Consider the following 21414-nt stretch of genomic DNA (forward strand, 5'->3'; position numbering starts at 1 on the left):
ATTATCATTACAGAGATCAAATTAATAAAGTTGAGAAACACATGGACAATAGAAGAAAACTAATGAAAGAAACAATTACATAAACAAATGGAGTATATTAAAAAAAATAATATATAAGTATAATTCAATACAACTTTATATATCTTCAATGTTATTATGATTAAAACTATTGCGATTTAAATAAAAATGTTATTCGATATGTAACCTTTTTTGTTTTTTTCACCTTTCAATATATATATGTTGTCGTTTTATGTACCTTTTGCTTCACATAATTTATTTTTGCATTAATTCAACAAATTAATATAAATTTACGAATTTTGTAGTTTGTTTTTTATTAGATATACACATAAATATAATAACACTTTTTAAAATTTACAAACATCAACATATTTTTATATTTAATTAATTATAAAAAAACACAAAAAAATAATACCCTGAGTGCATATGACCATATGCACACAAGTATACACATATTTAAGAATATATATATGTGAAATTTAATAGATAAAATTTAATAAACTACGGTTTTCAAAAGGATAAAGTTAAATTTTATGATTAGTAATAATATTTCCATTATAAAAATATTATTCAAATATGTGGTATACTTTTTCTCTTTTGAAAGTTTTTATTAAAAATATTGAATATAATTTGTGAAGTATATATTTTTTTATAATCCTTCTTGTGTCCTTTCATTTTTAAGACTTCTTACATACATGTTATGTGCCATTAAAGCTTTAATATTTTTAATTCTTTTAACTATATCATCGATGACATCAGTAAATACATCAAATTGTTTTATTACAATATTGGAGAGGACAGCTTGCTTTACCGAATCCGGTAATACTTTGACATGAAATGCGTAAATACAACAATACCCATAATTAGTTTCTACTTCAGCATGTACAACATCACTTGGAGTAACAGGCCCTATGCCTCCATGAACAACGGAAATTTTTACATTATATTTGTTTTGAATGTTTTCAAATTCATCTAAAAAAATATCAAACATTCCAACATAGTTAGTTCTTATAATAATAGGTATAACAGGAATATTTTTTTTTGGAAGCTTGATTCCTTCTTCTTGTTTTGATGAATTTGAATCAACTTCTTTATTGTGGTCATTATAAAGATAATTGTTAATTTCTTCTTCAGTTAATTGCTTTTCACCTAAAACATTTCTTTTTGTGATTTCATTTTTCAATATCATTTGTTTTTCATAAAATTGCTGTCTTTCCTTTTCTAGCTCTCTTTGTCTGGTTTTGTTTCTCCAAATGTCCATAAGCTCTTCATTTCGTTGTAGAACTTTTTTAGACCATGTATCTTCACTTTCCTCATAATACCAAGGTTCATTTAATTTGTTCGGTCCTTCATTATATTCTTCATTGGCTACGTTTTCCAACTTTTCTTTATTGAAAGATATATTATTTATAGTATTTTTGTTTTTATAATATTTGTTTTTTCTACCTATTTTAGTGAATTCTGTTCCTCCATCTATAGCATCGCTTTCTGTTTTGCTATGTTGTATATTATTATTTATTTCATTCATCTTTTGATTTGCCATAGAACTTGGATCATCTTCAATGCAAATGTCTGTCTGTGAATAATTCTGAATATTTAAATTACTATTTTGGCTAATTTGATCGGAATGAGCATAATTTGGATGGAGTGGTTGGTCCTCTTTGTGATATGCATCTTTTTTGGAATCAGCTAAGCTATTTAATAAATTATCATTACTTGCTTGATTATCAAAAAATATAACTTTTTTTTGTTCAGGTATTAAAATGCTTTGATCATCATCATTTTGTGAAAGTATGCTTTTAATGTAGTTATTTTTATCATTTTTTATTTGTTCATATTTATTTTCCTCTTCTAAATGGATTTCTGCAAAATCATTTTCTTCTTTTTCAATTTGTGTATTACTTTTATGAAAATCCTTCATTGTTACTTGATTAAAAATATTATTTTCATTCTCTATTCCAAATTCTTCAATAGCTTTTCTTTTTTCTGACATTTCAAGTCTGTTTTCATAAATATCTTCTGCATAGAATTCGTTTTTTTTCATATCGTTTTCCCATGAAACTTGAATTTCGTCTCCACTAACTTGTAAAGTAGATAATTTTTCTACCATCAGTCTGTATTGGCACAAACGAAATGCATCATTTTGTGGTAAGGTAAATATTAAATCATCTGTTGTTGCACTACCGTGTTTTTTTTTTATTCCTGATATTTGGATAGCCATACCAACTGTTGCATATGTACAATATTCTTTAAAATTACTATTAAATTTATACATTTTTTGGATTCTTCCGTAAGCAGAGCCACATATAAAATAATTTCCTTCAATAAAAAATCCATTTCTTACAATAACATGAAGTATAGTTCCTTTACTTGAGTCTTTAGTTATATCTACAACAACCCCCATACCAAATGGGGTTTTGTCTAAAGCTAATAAGCAATCCGATTTCCGAATATATTTTTTTAGCAAGCTCAAGCAATATTCTCTTTTTTCTCTTCCTTTATTTTCATCATGGATGTTGTAAAAACTATCGATTTGATTATTATTAGCACTAGATACATCTTTTAATTGTACATTTTTTTTGATCCCATTTTGATTACTGTAAAAAACATTGGCACTGTGATATGGCAAGTTAATATTTTGTTTTATAAAATATATTCTATTTATTAATCGGGGTAAATTATACCCAGTTAAAGATGATATGGTAATTGCATTATCTATTTCGTTTGAATAATTGTGTTTTAAAGTTCCTTCATCAAACATTTTATTACATTGATTTTTTAGCTCCGCTTTTACTACTGATTCATTTTCTTTATAAATATCAGCTTTGTTCAAAGCAAAAATAACAGGTATGTTAAATTTATCTGCATATTTAATTGCTTCTTCAGTTTGAATTTCTGCTCCAACTTCTAACGAAATTAATATTATTAATATATCGGAAAGAAAGGCAGCACGGCCTCTTAAAATTTGAAAAACTTTATGTCCTGGTGTATCTAAAAATGTGAATTTGTAAGGTTCTAATTCAAAGTGTATAGGCTTTATATTTTGTGTAATACAACCAGCTTCATAATGTGCTAAATTATTATTAGTAACTTTATCTAAAAGTGTTGTTTTTCCATGATTTATATGCCCTATTACAGAAACAACTGTGTAATAGTTATTTCGTTTTTTTTTCGATTCATTTGATTCAGTATATTTGTTTATTTCATCAACAGGAATAGAGAATGTATCATTATCATTGATAAAATTGTTATTATTAAATATGTTTGATTTATCTTCAGTTTTACTTTGATTTTCATTGTAATCTTTTTCAATTTTATACGTTTTTTGATATATGTCTTCCAACGAAATATCGGATCTATTTTCTTCTTCACAATATAACTCTGGTTCAATAAGCCTTGGCTTAAATTTAAAAACCTTACTTACAAACGCTGCTACATTATAAGGTATAATTACATTCCTTTTATTTACTGTTTGAAAAACTCTATCATTTGAATCTTTCCATCGATATTTATTACCACATTTATATACATTTGCTACTTTAAAACAAATTTCATAATTTATATTTAGCATTAATCGAAGTTCATGTATTGATATATATGGAGGCAATAAAATAATTGGAGATTTCTGCTTTCGCCCTGTCACCAATTTTTCTCTAAACACTCTTCTTCCAACAGGTATATATTTCCCTTTATAGAACAATTGCCGATTTAAAAAAAACATTTTTTTTAACCCTTTTTCATGATAGCATACTTATTCTATATGTGCTTGAAAGGATGAAAATGGAGGGTAATTGAAAGGAGAAAAAGAATACGACAGCATTTCGAAAATAAATCACATTTTTACAATTAGTAGAAAAATGAAGTGTACTTTGCTTTTTATCTCAAAAAAAGAACAAATTTTTAATAAATTAAAAGTATTCAAAAAGGTCAAAGAGGTTAAAATTTTATAAATTGAATGGCGTGGAAAAAATTAATGAACGGTAGATCTTTTGAAAATTTTTTAACGTGAAATAATAGGAGAATTTCCTTGAATTACCATATATATATTTTTTTTTTGATAATAAAAAAATTATTGTGTAAATTTTTTTATCAAAAATGGAATACATCCATACTTGTGAAATATGTATGGAGTGAAAATTTGTTGCTTTTTTTTATAGAAAAAACACAAATTAAGTATAATTTCCTAGGTTATTGTAAAATTTATGATATGTCACTAGTAATAGGAATAAATATGTCAGAGCATTTATAAGTCATATAAGCCAATAAGTAAAAAAGCAAAATTATATAGGTAGGTATAGATATATCATCAGAAACAGCAATGGTGATACAAACACTTGCCATGAATAGCATAGTAAAAAGATATGGTGTAGTTAGGCCGAAAAGAATTGTTCCTTTCTCATGGACTCAAGAGTTTCATAATGGAATTGTTAGTGCTGAAAATAAGTATAAACATTTGGATATTTTGAATAATAAAATGTATTATATGCTTAATCAAATTCGAGGGAAAAAAAATCGTAAAAAAAGAGAAAGAGTAAATTTAAATGCTGAGCAAAAAGCTGTAAAAATAAAAATTCCTCCTATAAGACTAGAAGATCGAACAACAATATGTGAACCCCCAACAGTTATAAGTAAAAATATTAAAAAAGAAATAATGAAAGTGTGCATAGGAAAAGAAAGAACAAGACGGCATTTTAAATTTAGAAATAAATACAGGATTAAAAAATTATTAAATATGACCCATGATAAAGAAAATATAAAAGATGATGAAAAGGCTAAAAAAAATCCAAGCACATTTATAACACCTTTAACTAAATTGCAACATGAGTCAGTTTTGCCAAGAACATTAAATCATGACCGATTTAATTTTCCCCATAATTTTCATTACTCAGTATTATGGCATGGCTCATCAACAGTAGATTACGAAGATAATACAATATGCTTTTTTAGTTCAAACATAAATGATTTATCTTTAACTCCAAAAGAACAAAAAAAAATAAAAGATATATTAGGAACAGAGCGAGTAGACTTAAAAAATGATTTAATATATATGGAAAGTAATTTTTTTAATACATATAATCATAATGCTGCATATCTTGGTGATGCAATTCAGTTTTTAATGAAACGAATTAAAAGTTTGTAAAAACAATAAATAAAATAGTTAAACAAATCATGAATTAAGACAATCGATACTCAATGTATTTATCAAGGGTATCGTTGGAATATTTTAAGTTGTCCAAGTTTCTCTTTATGTTCTGCCGTAGATAGGAAAAAATAGAAAAAAAAAAGTATGAATAATTATTCATATATAAATTAAGCGCATCATATTTGAAGGAATATCATGTATATAAATGTGTACATGCAATATGGTTCAATACCTTCAATTCATCGTCAGTGATTTTAGTGGTAGGTATTTGTTTTGCCAGTAAGTCAAAAATTTTGCTGTGCTTAATTTTTACACTGTATAAAAAAAAAATGGAAATTATGATAAAGGGTAAATCAGTTTATTATTTTTTTGATATTTTCATTATACATTTTTTAGTTTATTTATCATATTTTTTCAAAAATATAGATGAGTTTTTTTTTAATTTTTTATAACTCTTACTTCGAATAGGAGTCTATAATTTTTAAAATAATTTTTGGTGGCACATTTATGTCAAGATTTAAAGCTTCATATATATATACTGAAGCTGCTTTAAAGAGATCGATATTTTTGTGCTGTATTTTACTATAAGCCCCAATTATATGGACATAGGAAATAAATAATTCATTTAACTGACTTTTAGTTAAATTTTGTATATTATTTTTTTCTTGTTCATATAAATTAATTATTGCTGATGATATTTTGTTCAAAAAATTTTTATTTACTTTGTAAAAATAAGTATATGATAAACATATTAAAGACAAGTCATGTATTGAATAATTATACAATGAAGCTAATATTATGTCAATACTATTTTCATATATTTTACTATCATTAATTTTCATTTGTTTAAAATGATTGATAATTGATGATAATTCTTTTGGTGTCAATTCTTTATTTAGTTCATAAAATTTATTCTCTATTAATCTCCAAATATATAAATCAAAAATTTGATAATTTAATGCTTTGTTACTAAGTTTATATAACATATGCCCACTTTTACAACTTTCTATTGATTTATATAACTCATAAAGATAATTTAACGAATCTCGATTTTTTAAATTATTATATTGACTATACCAAAGTTGTTTTCTTGATAAAAAATTATAACACTGATTCTTCAAAATAACGGTATATGGGATACGGGTTTTTATCATATTACCCAGCATTTTTTTTATACTTTATGTCCTTGAACAAGTTTGCTATAATTACTATTTATTATTAAAAGTAACATCCTATTTAGTGGGTTATGTAATATTCATTATGTGTGTTGTGGGGGTTTATATGTCAACCTATCTTTCCATTATTTATAATTTTATATTTTTGTTTTTATTGTACATACGTATATGATAAAATAGAATGAAGTAATTAGCCAGGATATGCATATTTATATACTATATTATGCATACCTTATATGCGTGTAATTAATCAAATGCATATTCCTCTTATTTTGAAAAATGCTTATAAAAACATAATGTATTCCAGTTAAATTAAACAAATAAAAAATTAATAACAAGATTAAATGAAGTGATAATTTTATAGTTTTACAATAAAACAATTGAATGATTAAAATTTAAATCTAAATTTTTTGTAAACATAAATCGTGAAAATATTTTGAGGCGTGCTTTATTAATATACGGTAGGCATTGGAAAATAGTAAAATTATATATTTTTTTTTTGTGTTTCCAACAAAGAGGAAAATATTTGAATGCATTTGCTGTGTAATTATTTGGATATATATTTTATGAGTTACATAATTTTAATACGTATATTTATATATATATTAATTTGTTTAATTATTGTATATATATCATAATTTACATAAAAATGGAAAAGGCGTAAACACATTTTTGTGTATTGTTTTTAATCATATAGTTCTTTTTTTTAGTATAAATAAAAATAATATATTTCCTTACTTATAATGTTTTTTCTTTTTTAAATGTGACAAAAATTTCGATTTCCCTTTTCTTATAAAATGTGATAAATAATTATAGCATAATATAAGATTAATGTGTGAACAATTTTTTAGGTTAAAAAAATTGTTGGCGATTTTATTCGCATATATGTGAATATATTACATATAAATGCGTGATTAAAACAAAAAAAAATGGATATGAATTTATACATTCATAGTATTGAAGTAGAACTTAATGGACTTGAGAAATTTATAAACAATACTCATGAAGAAAAAGAAGATAATATAATTTATGGTTTACACATAAAAGTAGAAAATGATAAAAATGATAAAAAAAACGAAATTGGAAATGAAAAAATATATGAAACACCATGGTATATTTGTATTAAAAATGGGGTGAATGAAATGTGTATGATGTCTTATGAAATGAATATTTCTCATGCTTTTAACATACTGGATAGTAATGAAACTGTAATATAAAAAAATATATATATCCATGAAACATGTGAAAAACACATAAGAATCACATCATTATTTAATATGTAATTGTTTTATGATATGTTCTACATGCTGACTATTTCTTATCTGGTTGTAGCATCTTTATAACATGCTTTCATATGCTTTCTCAATAAAATTTTCATAATTTGATTTATATACTTGTTTATATATTTATTCATTGTTATTTTTAGCAAGTTCTCCTTTTGTATATACTTCGAAAAGATATGAAGACCGAAAAAGTAGAATATATTCATAGGCACGAATTAAATATAAAGGATAAGAAATATTATGACAAAAATAATTGTATTTATTTTGAAAATAATACAATAAAAGGGAAAATAAAATTGTATTTAAAAAATGGAATAATATATAACCATTTATTAGATAAAATAAAATCGGATGAATATTATAAGGACATACTTTTAAAAAAGGGAATACAAGATAAAAATGAGGAGCAGTTGAAAAATGAAAAAATAGACAAAGAGAATAAAAATTGTGTCGAAAATTTTATGGAAAAACCAAGTCAAAATGACAACGATTTTTCAAGAAATAAAAATATAACAAATGATTTTAATGAAATTTTGAATGCCCGTAAAACATTATATTGGGTATATTTAGATGATGACAATAATGAACAGGGACCATTTAACAGTCAAACTATTTTTAACTGGATATTAAATGAATATTTTGAAGACAATACATTGATAAGATTACATGATAAAAAAAAGTTTTATAAATTATATGAAATTATTGATTGTATAGAAAAAAATGTATTATTAAATACACAAAATGAGGATATCCCAAATAAGGATGCAGATGAAAAAATCGTTGAAAATGTAAAGGATGATGATTGTGAAAATGATCATGAACAAGTAGATGAAGATTGTTTGATAAAAACTCCAAAAAATGAATATGTAGAAGAAAAAGAAAAATCTATTGAAGATTGCAATGGCGTGAAAATAAAAGAAGACAAAAATGATAAAAATAAGAAAAGTGTGAAAAAAAAAAAGAAACAAGTAAAAGTTCTAAAAAGGGAGCTAAAAAAAATAAAAGAAGAAATGGTTAAACTTAAAGAAAATAATTCAAATGAAATGTTGAAGAATGAAAAAATATGTGAAAAAGGGAAAACAATTTTTAGACAAAACAATGATATAATTAAAAATGAACATGAAAATAATAAAAAAAATGAAAATTATAATGAAATTTTAAACAATTTTAATGATGATAATAAAAATTCAGATATACAAACTATCGTTCAAAATTTACTTAATAATACTAATTACAATAATTATGAAAAAAATTATGATAAGAATGAGAATTTTGAAAAATATTTAAAAGAATATGATAAATCAACAAATAATGTTTATAAAAAAAATTATGAAAATATAGAAAAATCTTTTAATGATTATAATATACAAGATTATTACGAAAAAAAAAAAGGAATTGAAATAGTTATGAGTAGTATAAATCAAGCCCAAGAGTGTATATTAAATATTAGAAAAAAAAAAGTATATTCATATTTAAATAGAATTATTAATTTAACTATTCGTGATCAATCTATTTATATTAACAATGATGAAACAAACTTAGATTATAGTGAATATTTAGATTTTGAAAACAATCCTCAAAATTTTAATATTCAAAGTAATGCTAATTATGTTAAATGTCTTGATAAATACAAACCCAGTGTGATTACACAAAATGATAATGAGAATGAAAATTGTATATTAAAATATTCAGGTAAAAATAGTGGAACCAATTTTTACATAAAATCTATAAACAAATTTGAAGATCATCCAATTGTAGATTCGAAAAATTGTAAGTCTAAGATTGGGAATATTGGATTTAAAAGTAAAAATTATATTGATGAAATAAATGGAAATAAAAAGAACAAAAACAAAGTAGAAGAAACAACTACAATATGTTTTAATATTTCTGGAAAAAATTCTGATGTTAAATATTCCTACAATGTGAGTTATAATGAATTATTAAAAAAAATATTATTTATACAAAGTAACATAAAAAAGTGGCTAAAAAAAAGACAAAAGTGGAAAATGTATAATCTAAATAAATCTGTTAATGAAAGTTTGAATAAAATAAAAAATGTTAATAACTCAATACACAATGATATATATCATAAAAAAATGGATTATGAACAATCTAATGATAAAATTGACAAAAATAAAATAAAAAATTGCTTACTTTTTAATAATTATAGGAACAAAAATTCACACTGTGAATTTAAGACAGCAATTGATACATATAAACCATATTATAATATTTCCGATCAAAAAGAACAAGGGAAAAATAATAAAATTGATCAAGATATTAATTCGAAAATTTATTCAATTTTACAAAAAGAGAATATTATACCAAATGAATTTATAAATATTGACAACATACGAAATAGTAATAAAAAGGAAGAAGATTCACGATTTTGTAAATTACGGAATGCTGATTATATTTTTAAAAAAATTCAAGATATAAATAAATATTATATCACAGAAAATGGCAATTCATATAATAAGAATTTGAATGTACCACTTAATAAACATGAAAATAAAAAGCACGCAAAAGAAGAACAAAATATATCTCTTAAAAGAGAGCATACTGAAATGGATAACGAAATTTACAATATTAAAAGTGATAATGTAAATATCGATTCAAATAAGACAAATATAAATAAGAGTATGAATTTTCTCAAATTTTCAGACGTTTTAAATAAGTATAAAAATTATCATATTAATGAAAATAATATGGATGAAAATATAGATAATTTTAAAAATTACAAAAGTTTTGTAAATAATTTAAACAAATATAATTATACAAAAGATAAAGAAGATATTAATATAGTGGACAAAATGGATAAGTTATTCAAAAGAGCCGATTAAACAGTGCACCAACTTTAATAGCGCACTGCATAAAAAATCCATGAAATAATAGATGAAACATAAATTGTGAATTACCTTATATATTTTATTTTTCCATATTTGACTATGTCTTATAAATAGTCGAATAATAATATGTCTAAATACAATTTTTATGATATACTCGATATTTTCAACCTTTTTATTTATTTTTTAGTATAAACATGGTATTTGTATCATTAATAATGTCAATCTGTGTTTAGTTATACATCTATATCTTTTTGTTAAACATATGTGCATATTTTTATTTATCCTTATGGTGATTTTTTTGGTATTTTTCTATAAAAGAAAAAAAAATATAACACCCTTTTGAGAAAAAACATCTTTAATATATACATTGTTTTAATTGATATGCATAACAAACGAGGATAGTTTATATATGCTAAAAAATATTAACATTTCTTTTTTAGTGCGTTTTTATTAATATAATTGTACTTCTGATTGAATCATTTGAATAGCTAGTTTATTTTATAATTCAAATTTGCTATTAGAATAGTTGTAGGTGTAAACAATTTAAAAAAATGACAAAAATATAAATTAACTATCATACATGAAAGGAATGAAAAAGAATCAAAATAATTTAGGAGCGCAAATATCCAATTTCAAATGTATGGATATATATTAGGTAACTTTGCAAACATGCACAAAAAATAAATAATAAAAATAATTAAGGAACATATGTGTATTAAATGATACTGCTTCGTCTTATTATATAACAACGAACTATATATATGGTGTTACTGTTTTCTTTTTTTTTGATACATCCCTTAAAAGGTTTGTGTTTATTGTACCTGGCCCCAATTCATAACCAACCTCATATCCATTTTTTAAAACATTTTCTAAACATTCATTAATTTTAATTGGACTAGTCAATTGTAAAAGTAATAGATCCTTAATTATGGAAGGATCATTATATGCACAACCATCTACATTTGATATTATTGGAACATGTAATTTTTTTAATTGTATTTGTTTTAATATATGTTCTAAAGTTTTTTTTGCAGGAAACATATAAGAAGAATGGAATGGTCCCGATATTTGCAATTTTTTTGTAAAAAGTGCTTTATATTTTTCTTTAGCTAATTTGTTAAGATATTCCATACTTTCAGGTTTTCCACATAAACCAAATTTTTTTTCTGTCATATAGCTAACGATAAAAATATCATCGTTCATTTTTTTATTAACGTCATCAATCAATTTATGTATATTATCAATAGTTAAACCAACAATTGCTATAGTTGTCATATTATGTAATTTAGCACAATTTTGCATTGCCTTTCCTCTTTCTTTTGTTAAATATACACCTTCTTCAAAAGACAATGACCCAGAGCAAGCTAATGCCGAATATTCCCCCAAAGAATAGCCCATACATAAATTTAATTTTTGGACTATATCATAATTTTCATTTTTTAATTTTTCATATGCAGCCATAGAAACAGTATAAATAGCTGGTTGTGCAATTTCAGAATCTGTTAGTTTTTCTATTGGCCCATTTTTAATTACTTCCATTAAATTATATCCTAATATTTTACTTGCACGGTCATATAATTCTTTTGACTCCTTATAATTATTATAAGTATCTAAACCCATAGATAAGTGTTGTTCTCCTTGTCCTGGAAAAAAAAATGTATATTTAGAACTATATGTTGAAAGTCTATATTTTTTAAATTCATTTAATTTCTTTTGTATATAGTTCTCATTTTCACTAAATTTTAAAATGTTGTCTATAACTACATCGGTGTTACATTTATCTTTTATTATCAATTTCCTAATATTATTAAATTTATTTTTTCGGTTTTCTATTAAATCAAATATTATTGGAACGTTTTTTTTTAATAGAAAACATTTATATTTTTCAAAATTCAGTATTATTATTTTTAAAATTATTATGAATAAATAATATGTTTTCAAATGCATTTTGATTAATATTGAAAAAAGTCTATGCAAACAAGAATATATATCTTTTTATAGTGTAATAATTAATAGGGAAACCACTATATTTTGCATTTATCATTATATATTTAGTATTTTTTGATGTGTGTATCCTAAAAATAGGTATCACACTTTCGTAAGTCACTTTTATTTGGGGTATATAATTTTTTTTATTATAATTCCTCTTATTAGTAAATAGGAAAAATATTTTTAAATATGTGTGTACGAAACTAAAAATTGCAAAACAAGCATCATAGTTCTCTAGATATGTGTATACACTATAAATGTGAAATTCTATAAAAGTTACATGGATCAATTGGTGTATTCATATATATCATTTTTATTAAGTTAGATTGTTATTTTGTTTACAACTAAATAACTTTATTTTTTTTAATATATTTATATATGTACATAGATTAATTTATAAATCGTATAGAAACATTCAATTTTGTATTATATATATTCATCGTTGTTTTAAATTGGAGTATACTCATTTTTCATTTTTTGTATTATAAAATATTGTAAAATCATGATATCAATAAATTTGTTATCTTTGAATTATTTAAATAATTAATTATGCTATTTTTTTTTGCAACATTAATATGATTTATTGGCAAATAAGAAGTTGCACTATCCACATATATGTGTATGCAACTTTTCTGTTCTGATTTTGTTTAAGCAACGATCGCGGTATATATACGAAAGTTAAGGGTTGTTTACCATCTTAATAAATAAAAATAATTATAATTTGAAAAAATAAAATATGTATTTTGCACAATTGGGCTTATTATATAGCTATTTTAAAATAAACAATTTTAATATAACAATATTTTCATATTTAATGTACGAATAAATAGAGCCTTAAAGAATACAAGGAAAGATTATCGGATGAAGAGAAAGAACTTATAATGGGAATGTAAAAATGGATATACACAAAATAGACGTTAAAAATGTAACTAATTGTGTAGCGACTTATTAAAATAATCCTTAAACCGAAAAAAAAAATTATAAATTAAAAACGAGATAATAATAATAACATTTTAATTGTCCATATATACATGTGTATATTTGTATAACTGTTGTCAATTTTTTATTGCTTTAATGCATTTGTGCAAATATTTGCGTCAATACATAATAATTTGTTCTACAATAAATATGTCATATGCATAATATATTACTGCTAGTAAACAAATAAAAAATAAAAAAAATAAAAAATTCAAATAAGAAAAATTTCCGAGAAAATAAAATGCAAAGACAAAATTAAAAATATCACCATATGAATTATTTAAAAAAGTATAATAAAATTGGCGATATCATGATAACTTGGAAATATTGTTCATTAAAAATATATACACGGAAATATTAAATTGCGTTTCAAGTATCACATATTAGTAAATTTGATGCAGACATATGTGTTATAAACGATCTATTGATTGTACGTCCTTTTTTGTGAATAAAAATAAATTCCCATCTATTTCGGAGAATATACGAAATAATAAAGTCTGAAATGAATATAACGTGATGCAAATGCCATAAACTAGAGATAAAATGGGAGCACTCACGTAAAATTTAATTGTAATCCTTCAAAAATGTATGACAAAGTCATAAACATTTTGGGGGTTATTTCTCAGCTAGATTCCTTAATCCAGTTGTTATTTCTTCTTCCAAAGCTTTAAAGTATTTCTTAAAATACTCATCTGAGTTTTTGGGAGATTCAAATTTCATGTGGGTAATTTTATTAATGGTAGGTCGTAATGTGTTATAAATTGAGCCCCATCCTATCTTTCTTTCTCTTGAATCATATTCTTGTAATGTTCTTAAACATTGGACATAAAAATGGCATATAATTCTCATCATACCTACAGTTTTTTGTAATGGGCACATGTAATCATAATCACTAAAAGCATTTTGTTGTAAGAAATCTTCTCTGATTATTTTTGCAACTTCCATAACAACTTTTTGATCTTCTGATAAGGAATCTTTTCCAACTAGCTGTACAATATCATTAAGATCACTTTCTTGTTGTAATATATCACTTATTTTTTTTCTTAAAGATAAAAAGTCTGGGTCGAAATTGTCAAAATATTGTTCTAATTGTCTAACATATTTTGAAAATGATGTTGACCAATTAACAGAAGGGAAATGTTTTCTTTGAGCTAATTTTTTATCCAATCCCCAAAAGGCTTGTACAATTGACATAGTAGAAGTTGTTACTGGATCTGAGAAATCACCACCTGGTGGTGATACAGCGCCAACAATAGTAATTGAACCACTACGTGAAGGTGATCCAATGCATTTAACTTTACCTGCACGTTCATAAAAAGATGCTAATCGAGCACCTAAATAAGCAGGATAACCACTATCTGCTGGCATTTCAGCTAAACGTCCTGATATTTCTCTTAAAGCTTCTGCCCATCTACTAGTACTATCAGCCATCATAGTTGCATTATAACCCATATCACGAAAATATTCACATAATGTTATACCCGTATATATACTAGCTTCTCGAGCTGCGACAGGCATATTAGATGTATTAGCTACTAAACAAGTTCTTTGCATAATACCAACGTCTTCATTCCCAACTTTAGTAGTTAATTCTGGGAAATCAGATAAAATTTCTGCCATTTCATTACCTCTCTCACCACAACCAACATATATAATAACTTCACTGTTTGAATATTTTGACAAAGCTTGTGATACACATGTTTTACCACAACCAAATGCCCCTGGAATAGCACAAGTACCTCCTTGTACTGTTGGAAATAAGGAATCTAAAACTCTCTGACCTGTTAATAATAATGTATCTCCTGTAACTTTTTCTAAAACTGGTCTTGGATCTCTAACTGGCCATAAATGTGATAAACCATATGTATATTTTTTCCCCTGATATTCTAATTCAAATATTTTATCCTTTAATGAATATGAACCATCTGGTGCAATATAAGTAAGTCGCCCTTTAGCATTTGGGGGTGCCATAATTTTATGTTCTTTAAATAGTTTATTTTCATCGACATATCCAAATATATCTCCACCAGTAACTATATCATTAAGTTTTAATTCTTTATTTGCATAAAAATCCCATTGTTTTTCATGATCTAATGCAGTCATATCTATACCTTTAAATATATAAACATCACCACATGCATCTGCAATTCTTTCTAATGGCCTTTGTATACCATCATATATATTATTTAATATTCCTGGGCCTAATTCTACAGATAAAGCATTTCCTGTTTTAGTTACAGGATCTCCTACAGATAATCCAGATGTATCTTCATATACTTGTATATAAGCATAATTACCTTCCAATCTTATAATTTCTCCTACTAACTTATTCCATCCTACTTTTGCTAGTTCGTACATTCTTGTGCCGCTCATGTTTTCGGCAATAACTAATGACCCTGCAACCTTATACACTATTCCAGGTTCTTCATTTTCAGTTACATTTTTCGTCATTTTAATATGGAAGTTAACTAAAAATTGTTTAGCGCTCCTAGCATATAGTGATAATGTTTGCAGGTATTATTTAACACTCTAACTTATACTGTTATGTATGAAATTGTAAGCAATTTAAATATCTATATAGATATATAGAAAAAATGAAATTGCATATGAAAAGTATATTGTTAATTAATTATTAATAGATATATAAAAGTATTACTGCATAATATATACAATTCATGTAAATAAAAATTATGCATATGTAATATACATATATGTTTTATATATATCACTAAAAATATAATGCAATTGCGACAAAGTTATAGCTTATTAAAAATATAAACGATAAAGCTATATATAGGGTTCGCTTCGAAGTAATATTTAAAAAAAGAATAATTTAATTTATTTAAAATTATAAATAATTTCTCATAAAATAAAACATATATATATTTATTGCTCATATTAACATATTTGGTTCATTGGGTTAGTATATACTATGAAAAAATATATTATATATATATATATATATATATATGCATGTATGCACTTTCATTTATTTCCCCATTTTACATAAAACTCTATGTACTTATGGAACGCTATTTTCCTTTTTTATTTTTTAATATAAATAATTAATAGTTATTATTTTATTTTTTTTTTACAATTTTTTTAATAGATTTCTAAATTATTCCTTCTAATGCCCTTATACTATATTATGTTTTTTTTCCTTTTTATTAGAACTTTTAAAATATAAATTTATTTTTAATTTGTTTACATTTCTATAACAAAGAATTCACGTAATAGAATATTTTTTTATAGAAAAATTTGCCTATTAAATTATGCAAATAATAATTTTTGTATATATAATATTATATGTACATTATAAATAATGCAATAGATATAGCTTATGCAACATTCCTGTGTATGTAATATACAGAATTGCATTATAATTATATAACATATATATACGTATAATTTATTTGTGCCGTATGTGTATTAGCTTTGGTGTTTTGGCGTTGCTTATTATCCTTTGTTTGTGTAAACATAGGGAGAACATGCATATATGCTTATATATATTTATTTTATTTTTATTATTTTGGGGGAATTGTATCAATTGATTTTTCGATAAACAATTAATAGTAAAAATGCAAAAGGGTTATAAATATATATTTATATTTATGGCATGAAAATAGGTATTTTTTTAGTAGCCATTATATATATACGGATATTATAATATAATGGCCATTTGTGTGTGCATAAATAATAATTTATAGAAATTAAAGCTTCTTTTTTTAATCATGGTTTTGCGAAAAAAATGTAAAAAAATGTAAAAAAACAAAAATGGATATATATTTATGGGGGTGTTTTTCCTATGGGTACACAATGATAAACAATAATACTGTATTCATTTGACAAGTTTGAATAATACTCTATTTCCCGTCCATAGTGTATTTCTTGTTTATATTTTTCTTGTATGAAAAATAAATATAACATGGGTTTAGCAAATGGGGGTTAAGAGCCAACTTAATTTAATACTTTTATCGAATTTAAAAGTGAGAAAGTTTATATATTTATTTAGTTTATTTTTTTTTCAAAAAAAATATTTATACCTATTGTTTATGGTACATAGAGAGTACAATATGAAGGGAATGAAATGGTGTCTCTACATTGTACGTATGCATGAACAATATCATTACCGAATAAATGATATGATGTCAAATAGACCTATTACTATTATTATATTTATTCCATAAATGGAAAAAAAAATTTATAGGGAAGGATACTAAAAGTAACATTCGTTTTCAATATATGTTTGTAAAAACTTAAGTTCATTTTCTTCCATGAATTGTATGAAAAAAACACATATACACTACAAAGACGGTAATACATATATTATAGGACATACAAGAATGTAAGCAAGTTCAAACGAGCAAAACAATATTCATTATAAAAGCATATATAAAATATATTAATGTTACAAATATGATAAGGATAAAAAACTACTTTTACATTTTATTTGTTAATCTAAGCAAATATTCTTTCAAGTTAGGAGAAATATTGTCCATGCTTAACATTCTGTTCATTTCTTCATGCATCAAAGCTTGTCTTTTTAAGTCTAATTTATTCCATAATTTGAATGGATCACATAATTGTGTTGCAACCATAGGATTAAATTTGTCAACTTTCATGACAATATCTGCCATTAATTTGTATCCTTTACCTGATATATCATTAAAGGCTCTTAAATTAGCTGTAAATGGTAAATATACAGCTCTGATAATATTTGGGTTTTTACTATCTTTTAATACTTCAACTTCTAATTTTTTGATGATATTGTAAATATCTTTTCTATCTGATCTTGAGACAGTTTTTAACCATTCTTGTAAAAGTAATTCATCATTTTTAGAAAGATTATATGTTTTGTCATATAAATCATAATAATCATTTCCAGTAAAATAGGCAGATGCTGTTAAACTAGTTAGCCAATTAGATGGGTATGGTGATTTAGCTTGCTCCTTAACATATTTTAACATATGTGGATATTGAGCTTTACTTAACATAACCATAATAGAATTTCTTAAACTTCTTATATTTAATTGATCAAAATCAACATATGATTCGTCATTAAAGTGAGTCATATCATTTGCTTTACTTTCACTGTCTTGGAATATGCTAAAAAGTATTGGATTTAATCTGTTACCTATTTGTTTATATATATAATCTTTTGTATCTGCTAAAACAATTGGATCAACTTCTTTAATATAGTTCATTATATATCTATCACGTGGTAATGTAATAATATATGATTTAAATCCTGGATCAGCATGTTTATCTTCTAATAAGTGTTTAATTGCATTAATAAAATCTTCACTAACTGGAGTTAAAGTGTGTCCTAATATTTCAGTTCCTTTAGTTTTTTGAGATAAAAATTCATTATAATTTTTAATTATTTGTTTCATATATAAATCAATGCATACATTATATCGAACAAAAGCATCACTATCATATTTCAATAATGTTATACGTTCTTCATCAGTTAAATTATCTTTAATATATACAGGTGCTGAAAATTCTCTAAATAATGATGGAATAGGTTTTTCATTAATATTTTCGAATACAAAAGTATCTTTGTCTTTCTTAAATTCTAAAACAACTTCAGAAATAATATCTTTACCATCTTTTGGATTAATTAAACCAACTTTTACTGGAATAAATAAAGGATGTTTTTCTTTTTGGTTATCATCTGGATATGTAATTTGGGATAAATTAATTGTAAATGTTTTTGCTTTTTCATCATAAATATATTCAGCTGTTACATGAGGAGTACCACTTTGTGAAAACCACAATAAATATTGATCTAAATTTTTTTCATTATTTCCATTTTTCATTTGATATGCTTCATTCATAGCTTCATTAAAATCTTCACAAGTAGCTGTACCACCATCATGTTTTTTTAAGTATAAAGTGATACCCTTTTTGTAATATTCATCTCCTAAAATAGTTTGATACATTCTCATGACTTCACTTCCTTTATCATATACAGTATTAGTATAAAAGTTATCCATACTAATATATGATTCGGGTCTGATAGGGTGAGATAAGGGTGATGAATCTTCTAAAAATTGTACACTTCTTAATAAATCAATGTGAGTTAATCTAAATGTAGCTGTTTTAGTTGTTTGTTCAGAAAATAAATTTTCTCTGTGTACAGTTAAACCTTCTTTTAAAGTCAATTGAAACCAATCTCTTAAAGTAACTCTGTCACCAGTATAGTTGTGGAAATATTCGTGACCAACAACTGTTAATATTCTTGGAAATGAAAAATCAATAGATGTTTTTTTAGATGCTAATAAAGAGTCTGCATTGAAAATATTTAATCCTTTATTTTCCATAGCACCTACATTAAAATCGGATACGGCAACTAAATTTAATCTTGATAAATCATATTCTAATCCAAAATAATCTTCATCAAATTTCATAGCTTTCTTTAAGCATTCTAAGGCCCATTTTAATTTTGATACATATTTTGCTTCACTATATACATATAATTCAACAGGTTTGTTAGTAAATTTTGTAACATATTTATCGCTTAAAAACTTTAAGTCACCAGCAACTACAGCAAATAAATAGCATGGTTTTAAATGGGGGTCATTAAATCTAGCTCCATGTCGACCTCCTGGAACGTCAAATTCATTAAGCTTATCACCATTACTTAATAATACTGGGTATTTTTTTTTATCTGCGGTTAAAGTAACATCGTATTTAGCCATTATATCGGGTCTATCAATAAAAAATGTGATTCTACGGAAACCAGTAGCTTCACATTGAGATACAATGATATCCTTAGATTTGTATAAACCAGTTAAGGCATAATTTGTTTCAGGGTGAATAATAACTTCAGATACGAATACAAAATTTCCTTTTGGTACATTTTTTGCAAATATAGTTAAAAATTCATTATCATATGTATAATCTTCACCTTCAGTTAATTTATTATCATTAATAGATAATTCTTTAATAGATAATCCTATACCATCAAAAACAAGATCTTCATTAGCATAATTATCATTAGTGCACATATTTAAGGATGATCTAACAGTTGTTTCAGTATCAAAAATATTAATATTTAATGTAACAGTATCAATTGTAAATCCACTTGGTTTGTAATCGGTTCTGTAATGGATTTTGGGGTCTTTTGGATTTTTGAAAACTGCTTTTTCTGTAGAGGCGACTTCACCTCCATTATTTTTATGATCTTCACACAACATTCTACCAAAATTTGTTCGTTTATTTTCGATTTGATTAGTTCCAAAATTTCTTCTAGATTCCAAAAATGATTTAGTAGCGTCACCAACAAATTTGTTATTTGGTATGGTTGGTAATTGAGATTTTGAATCGTGAAATAAGTGTGCACCACTAAGTTTATTAATATTATTTAAAATATTTTTTTGTAGTTTGTCACCAGCAATATATTTTTCTAATGAAAAATTTCTGATATAGGGTAAGATTTTTGGTGTTTTTAAGGAGTTATTTTGTGAATTTTCCCTTAACATACGATTTACTATACCGCATGAATTTGATCGTATATTATTATTTATCATGCAAGTATTTTTTTTATCGAAGCTTAAATTTTCGAAAGTTAGTATTATTATCAAGAATAAATTAAAACTCAAAAGTTTCTTCGTTACCATCTTGAAATTTATATAGAAATAAAAAAAAAAAAAAAAAAAAAAAAACTATTTATATACATACATGTGTACTTGCATATAAATTAAAATAATTCAAAATATATAACTTATTTTGAATTATATATATGCATACAAACAAACTACGACAAATTTACAATAAAAAAAACTTCAAAACATTATTTATATTTATTTGTATATGCCATATTGTGGTGTATAAATATTTTGTAGTGCATATATTATGAAGTTATTTTTATATTTCTTCAACTAAAAAAAAAAACTGCCATTTATACATAATTCAAAATATTGTTAGCATTAAAAAAAATATATATTAAATATATTATATATTATGGTTAAACT

The 21414-nt window shown here is 24.2% G+C and overlaps 7 protein-coding genes across 7 annotated transcripts; 2 read left to right on the top strand and 5 right to left on the bottom strand.

Annotated features, from left to right (window-relative positions):
- Positions 1-667: 667 nt before the first annotated feature.
- On the bottom strand, positions 668-3739 carry PVVCY_1401360 (translation initiation factor IF-2, putative; the record flags this gene model as incomplete). The annotated part of the gene is made up of 1 exon (XM_008624889.2): positions 668-3739. One exon carries the CDS (start codon positions 3737-3739, stop codon positions 668-670), a length of 3072 nt encoding a protein of 1023 aa, XP_008623111.2.
- A 618-nt stretch (positions 3740-4357) lies between these two features.
- Positions 4358-5158, top strand: PVVCY_1401370 (mitochondrial ribosomal protein S35 precursor, putative; the record flags this gene model as incomplete). The annotated part of the gene is made up of 1 exon (XM_008624888.2): positions 4358-5158. One exon carries the CDS (start codon positions 4358-4360, stop codon positions 5156-5158), a length of 801 nt encoding a protein of 266 aa, XP_008623110.2.
- A 34-nt stretch (positions 5159-5192) lies between these two features.
- On the bottom strand, positions 5193-6327 carry PVVCY_1401380 (conserved Plasmodium protein, unknown function; the record flags this gene model as incomplete). The annotated part of the gene is made up of 3 exons (XM_008624887.2): positions 5193-5270; positions 5394-5475; positions 5621-6327. The coding sequence occupies 3 exons, from the start codon at positions 6325-6327 to the stop codon at positions 5193-5195; spliced, it is 867 nt and encodes a 288-aa protein (XP_008623109.1).
- A 938-nt stretch (positions 6328-7265) lies between these two features.
- Positions 7266-10462, top strand: PVVCY_1401390 (conserved Plasmodium protein, unknown function; the record flags this gene model as incomplete). The annotated part of the gene is made up of 2 exons (XM_008624886.2): positions 7266-7544; positions 7763-10462. The coding sequence occupies 2 exons, from the start codon at positions 7266-7268 to the stop codon at positions 10460-10462; spliced, it is 2979 nt and encodes a 992-aa protein (XP_008623108.2).
- Positions 10463-11221: 759 nt separating this feature from the next.
- On the bottom strand, positions 11222-12415 carry PVVCY_1401400 (malonyl CoA-acyl carrier protein transacylase precursor, putative; the record flags this gene model as incomplete). Its single annotated transcript, XM_008624885.2, has 1 exon — positions 11222-12415. The coding sequence occupies one exon, from the start codon at positions 12413-12415 to the stop codon at positions 11222-11224; it is 1194 nt and encodes a 397-aa protein (XP_008623107.2).
- Positions 12416-14050: 1635 nt separating this feature from the next.
- Positions 14051-15886, bottom strand: PVVCY_1401410 (V-type proton ATPase catalytic subunit A, putative; the record flags this gene model as incomplete). The annotated part of the gene is made up of 1 exon (XM_008624884.2): positions 14051-15886. One exon carries the CDS (start codon positions 15884-15886, stop codon positions 14051-14053), a length of 1836 nt encoding a protein of 611 aa, XP_008623106.1.
- Positions 15887-17874: 1988 nt separating this feature from the next.
- PVVCY_1401420 (M1-family alanyl aminopeptidase, putative) lies at positions 17875-21060 on the bottom strand (the record flags this gene model as incomplete). The annotated part of the gene is made up of 1 exon (XM_008624883.2): positions 17875-21060. One exon carries the CDS (start codon positions 21058-21060, stop codon positions 17875-17877), a length of 3186 nt encoding a protein of 1061 aa, XP_008623105.2.
- Positions 21061-21414: the final 354 nt, after the last annotated feature.

Source organism: Plasmodium vinckei (assembly GCF_900681995.1).
Source record: "Plasmodium vinckei vinckei genome assembly, chromosome: PVVCY_14".
NCBI lineage: Eukaryota > Apicomplexa > Aconoidasida > Haemosporida > Plasmodiidae > Plasmodium > Plasmodium vinckei.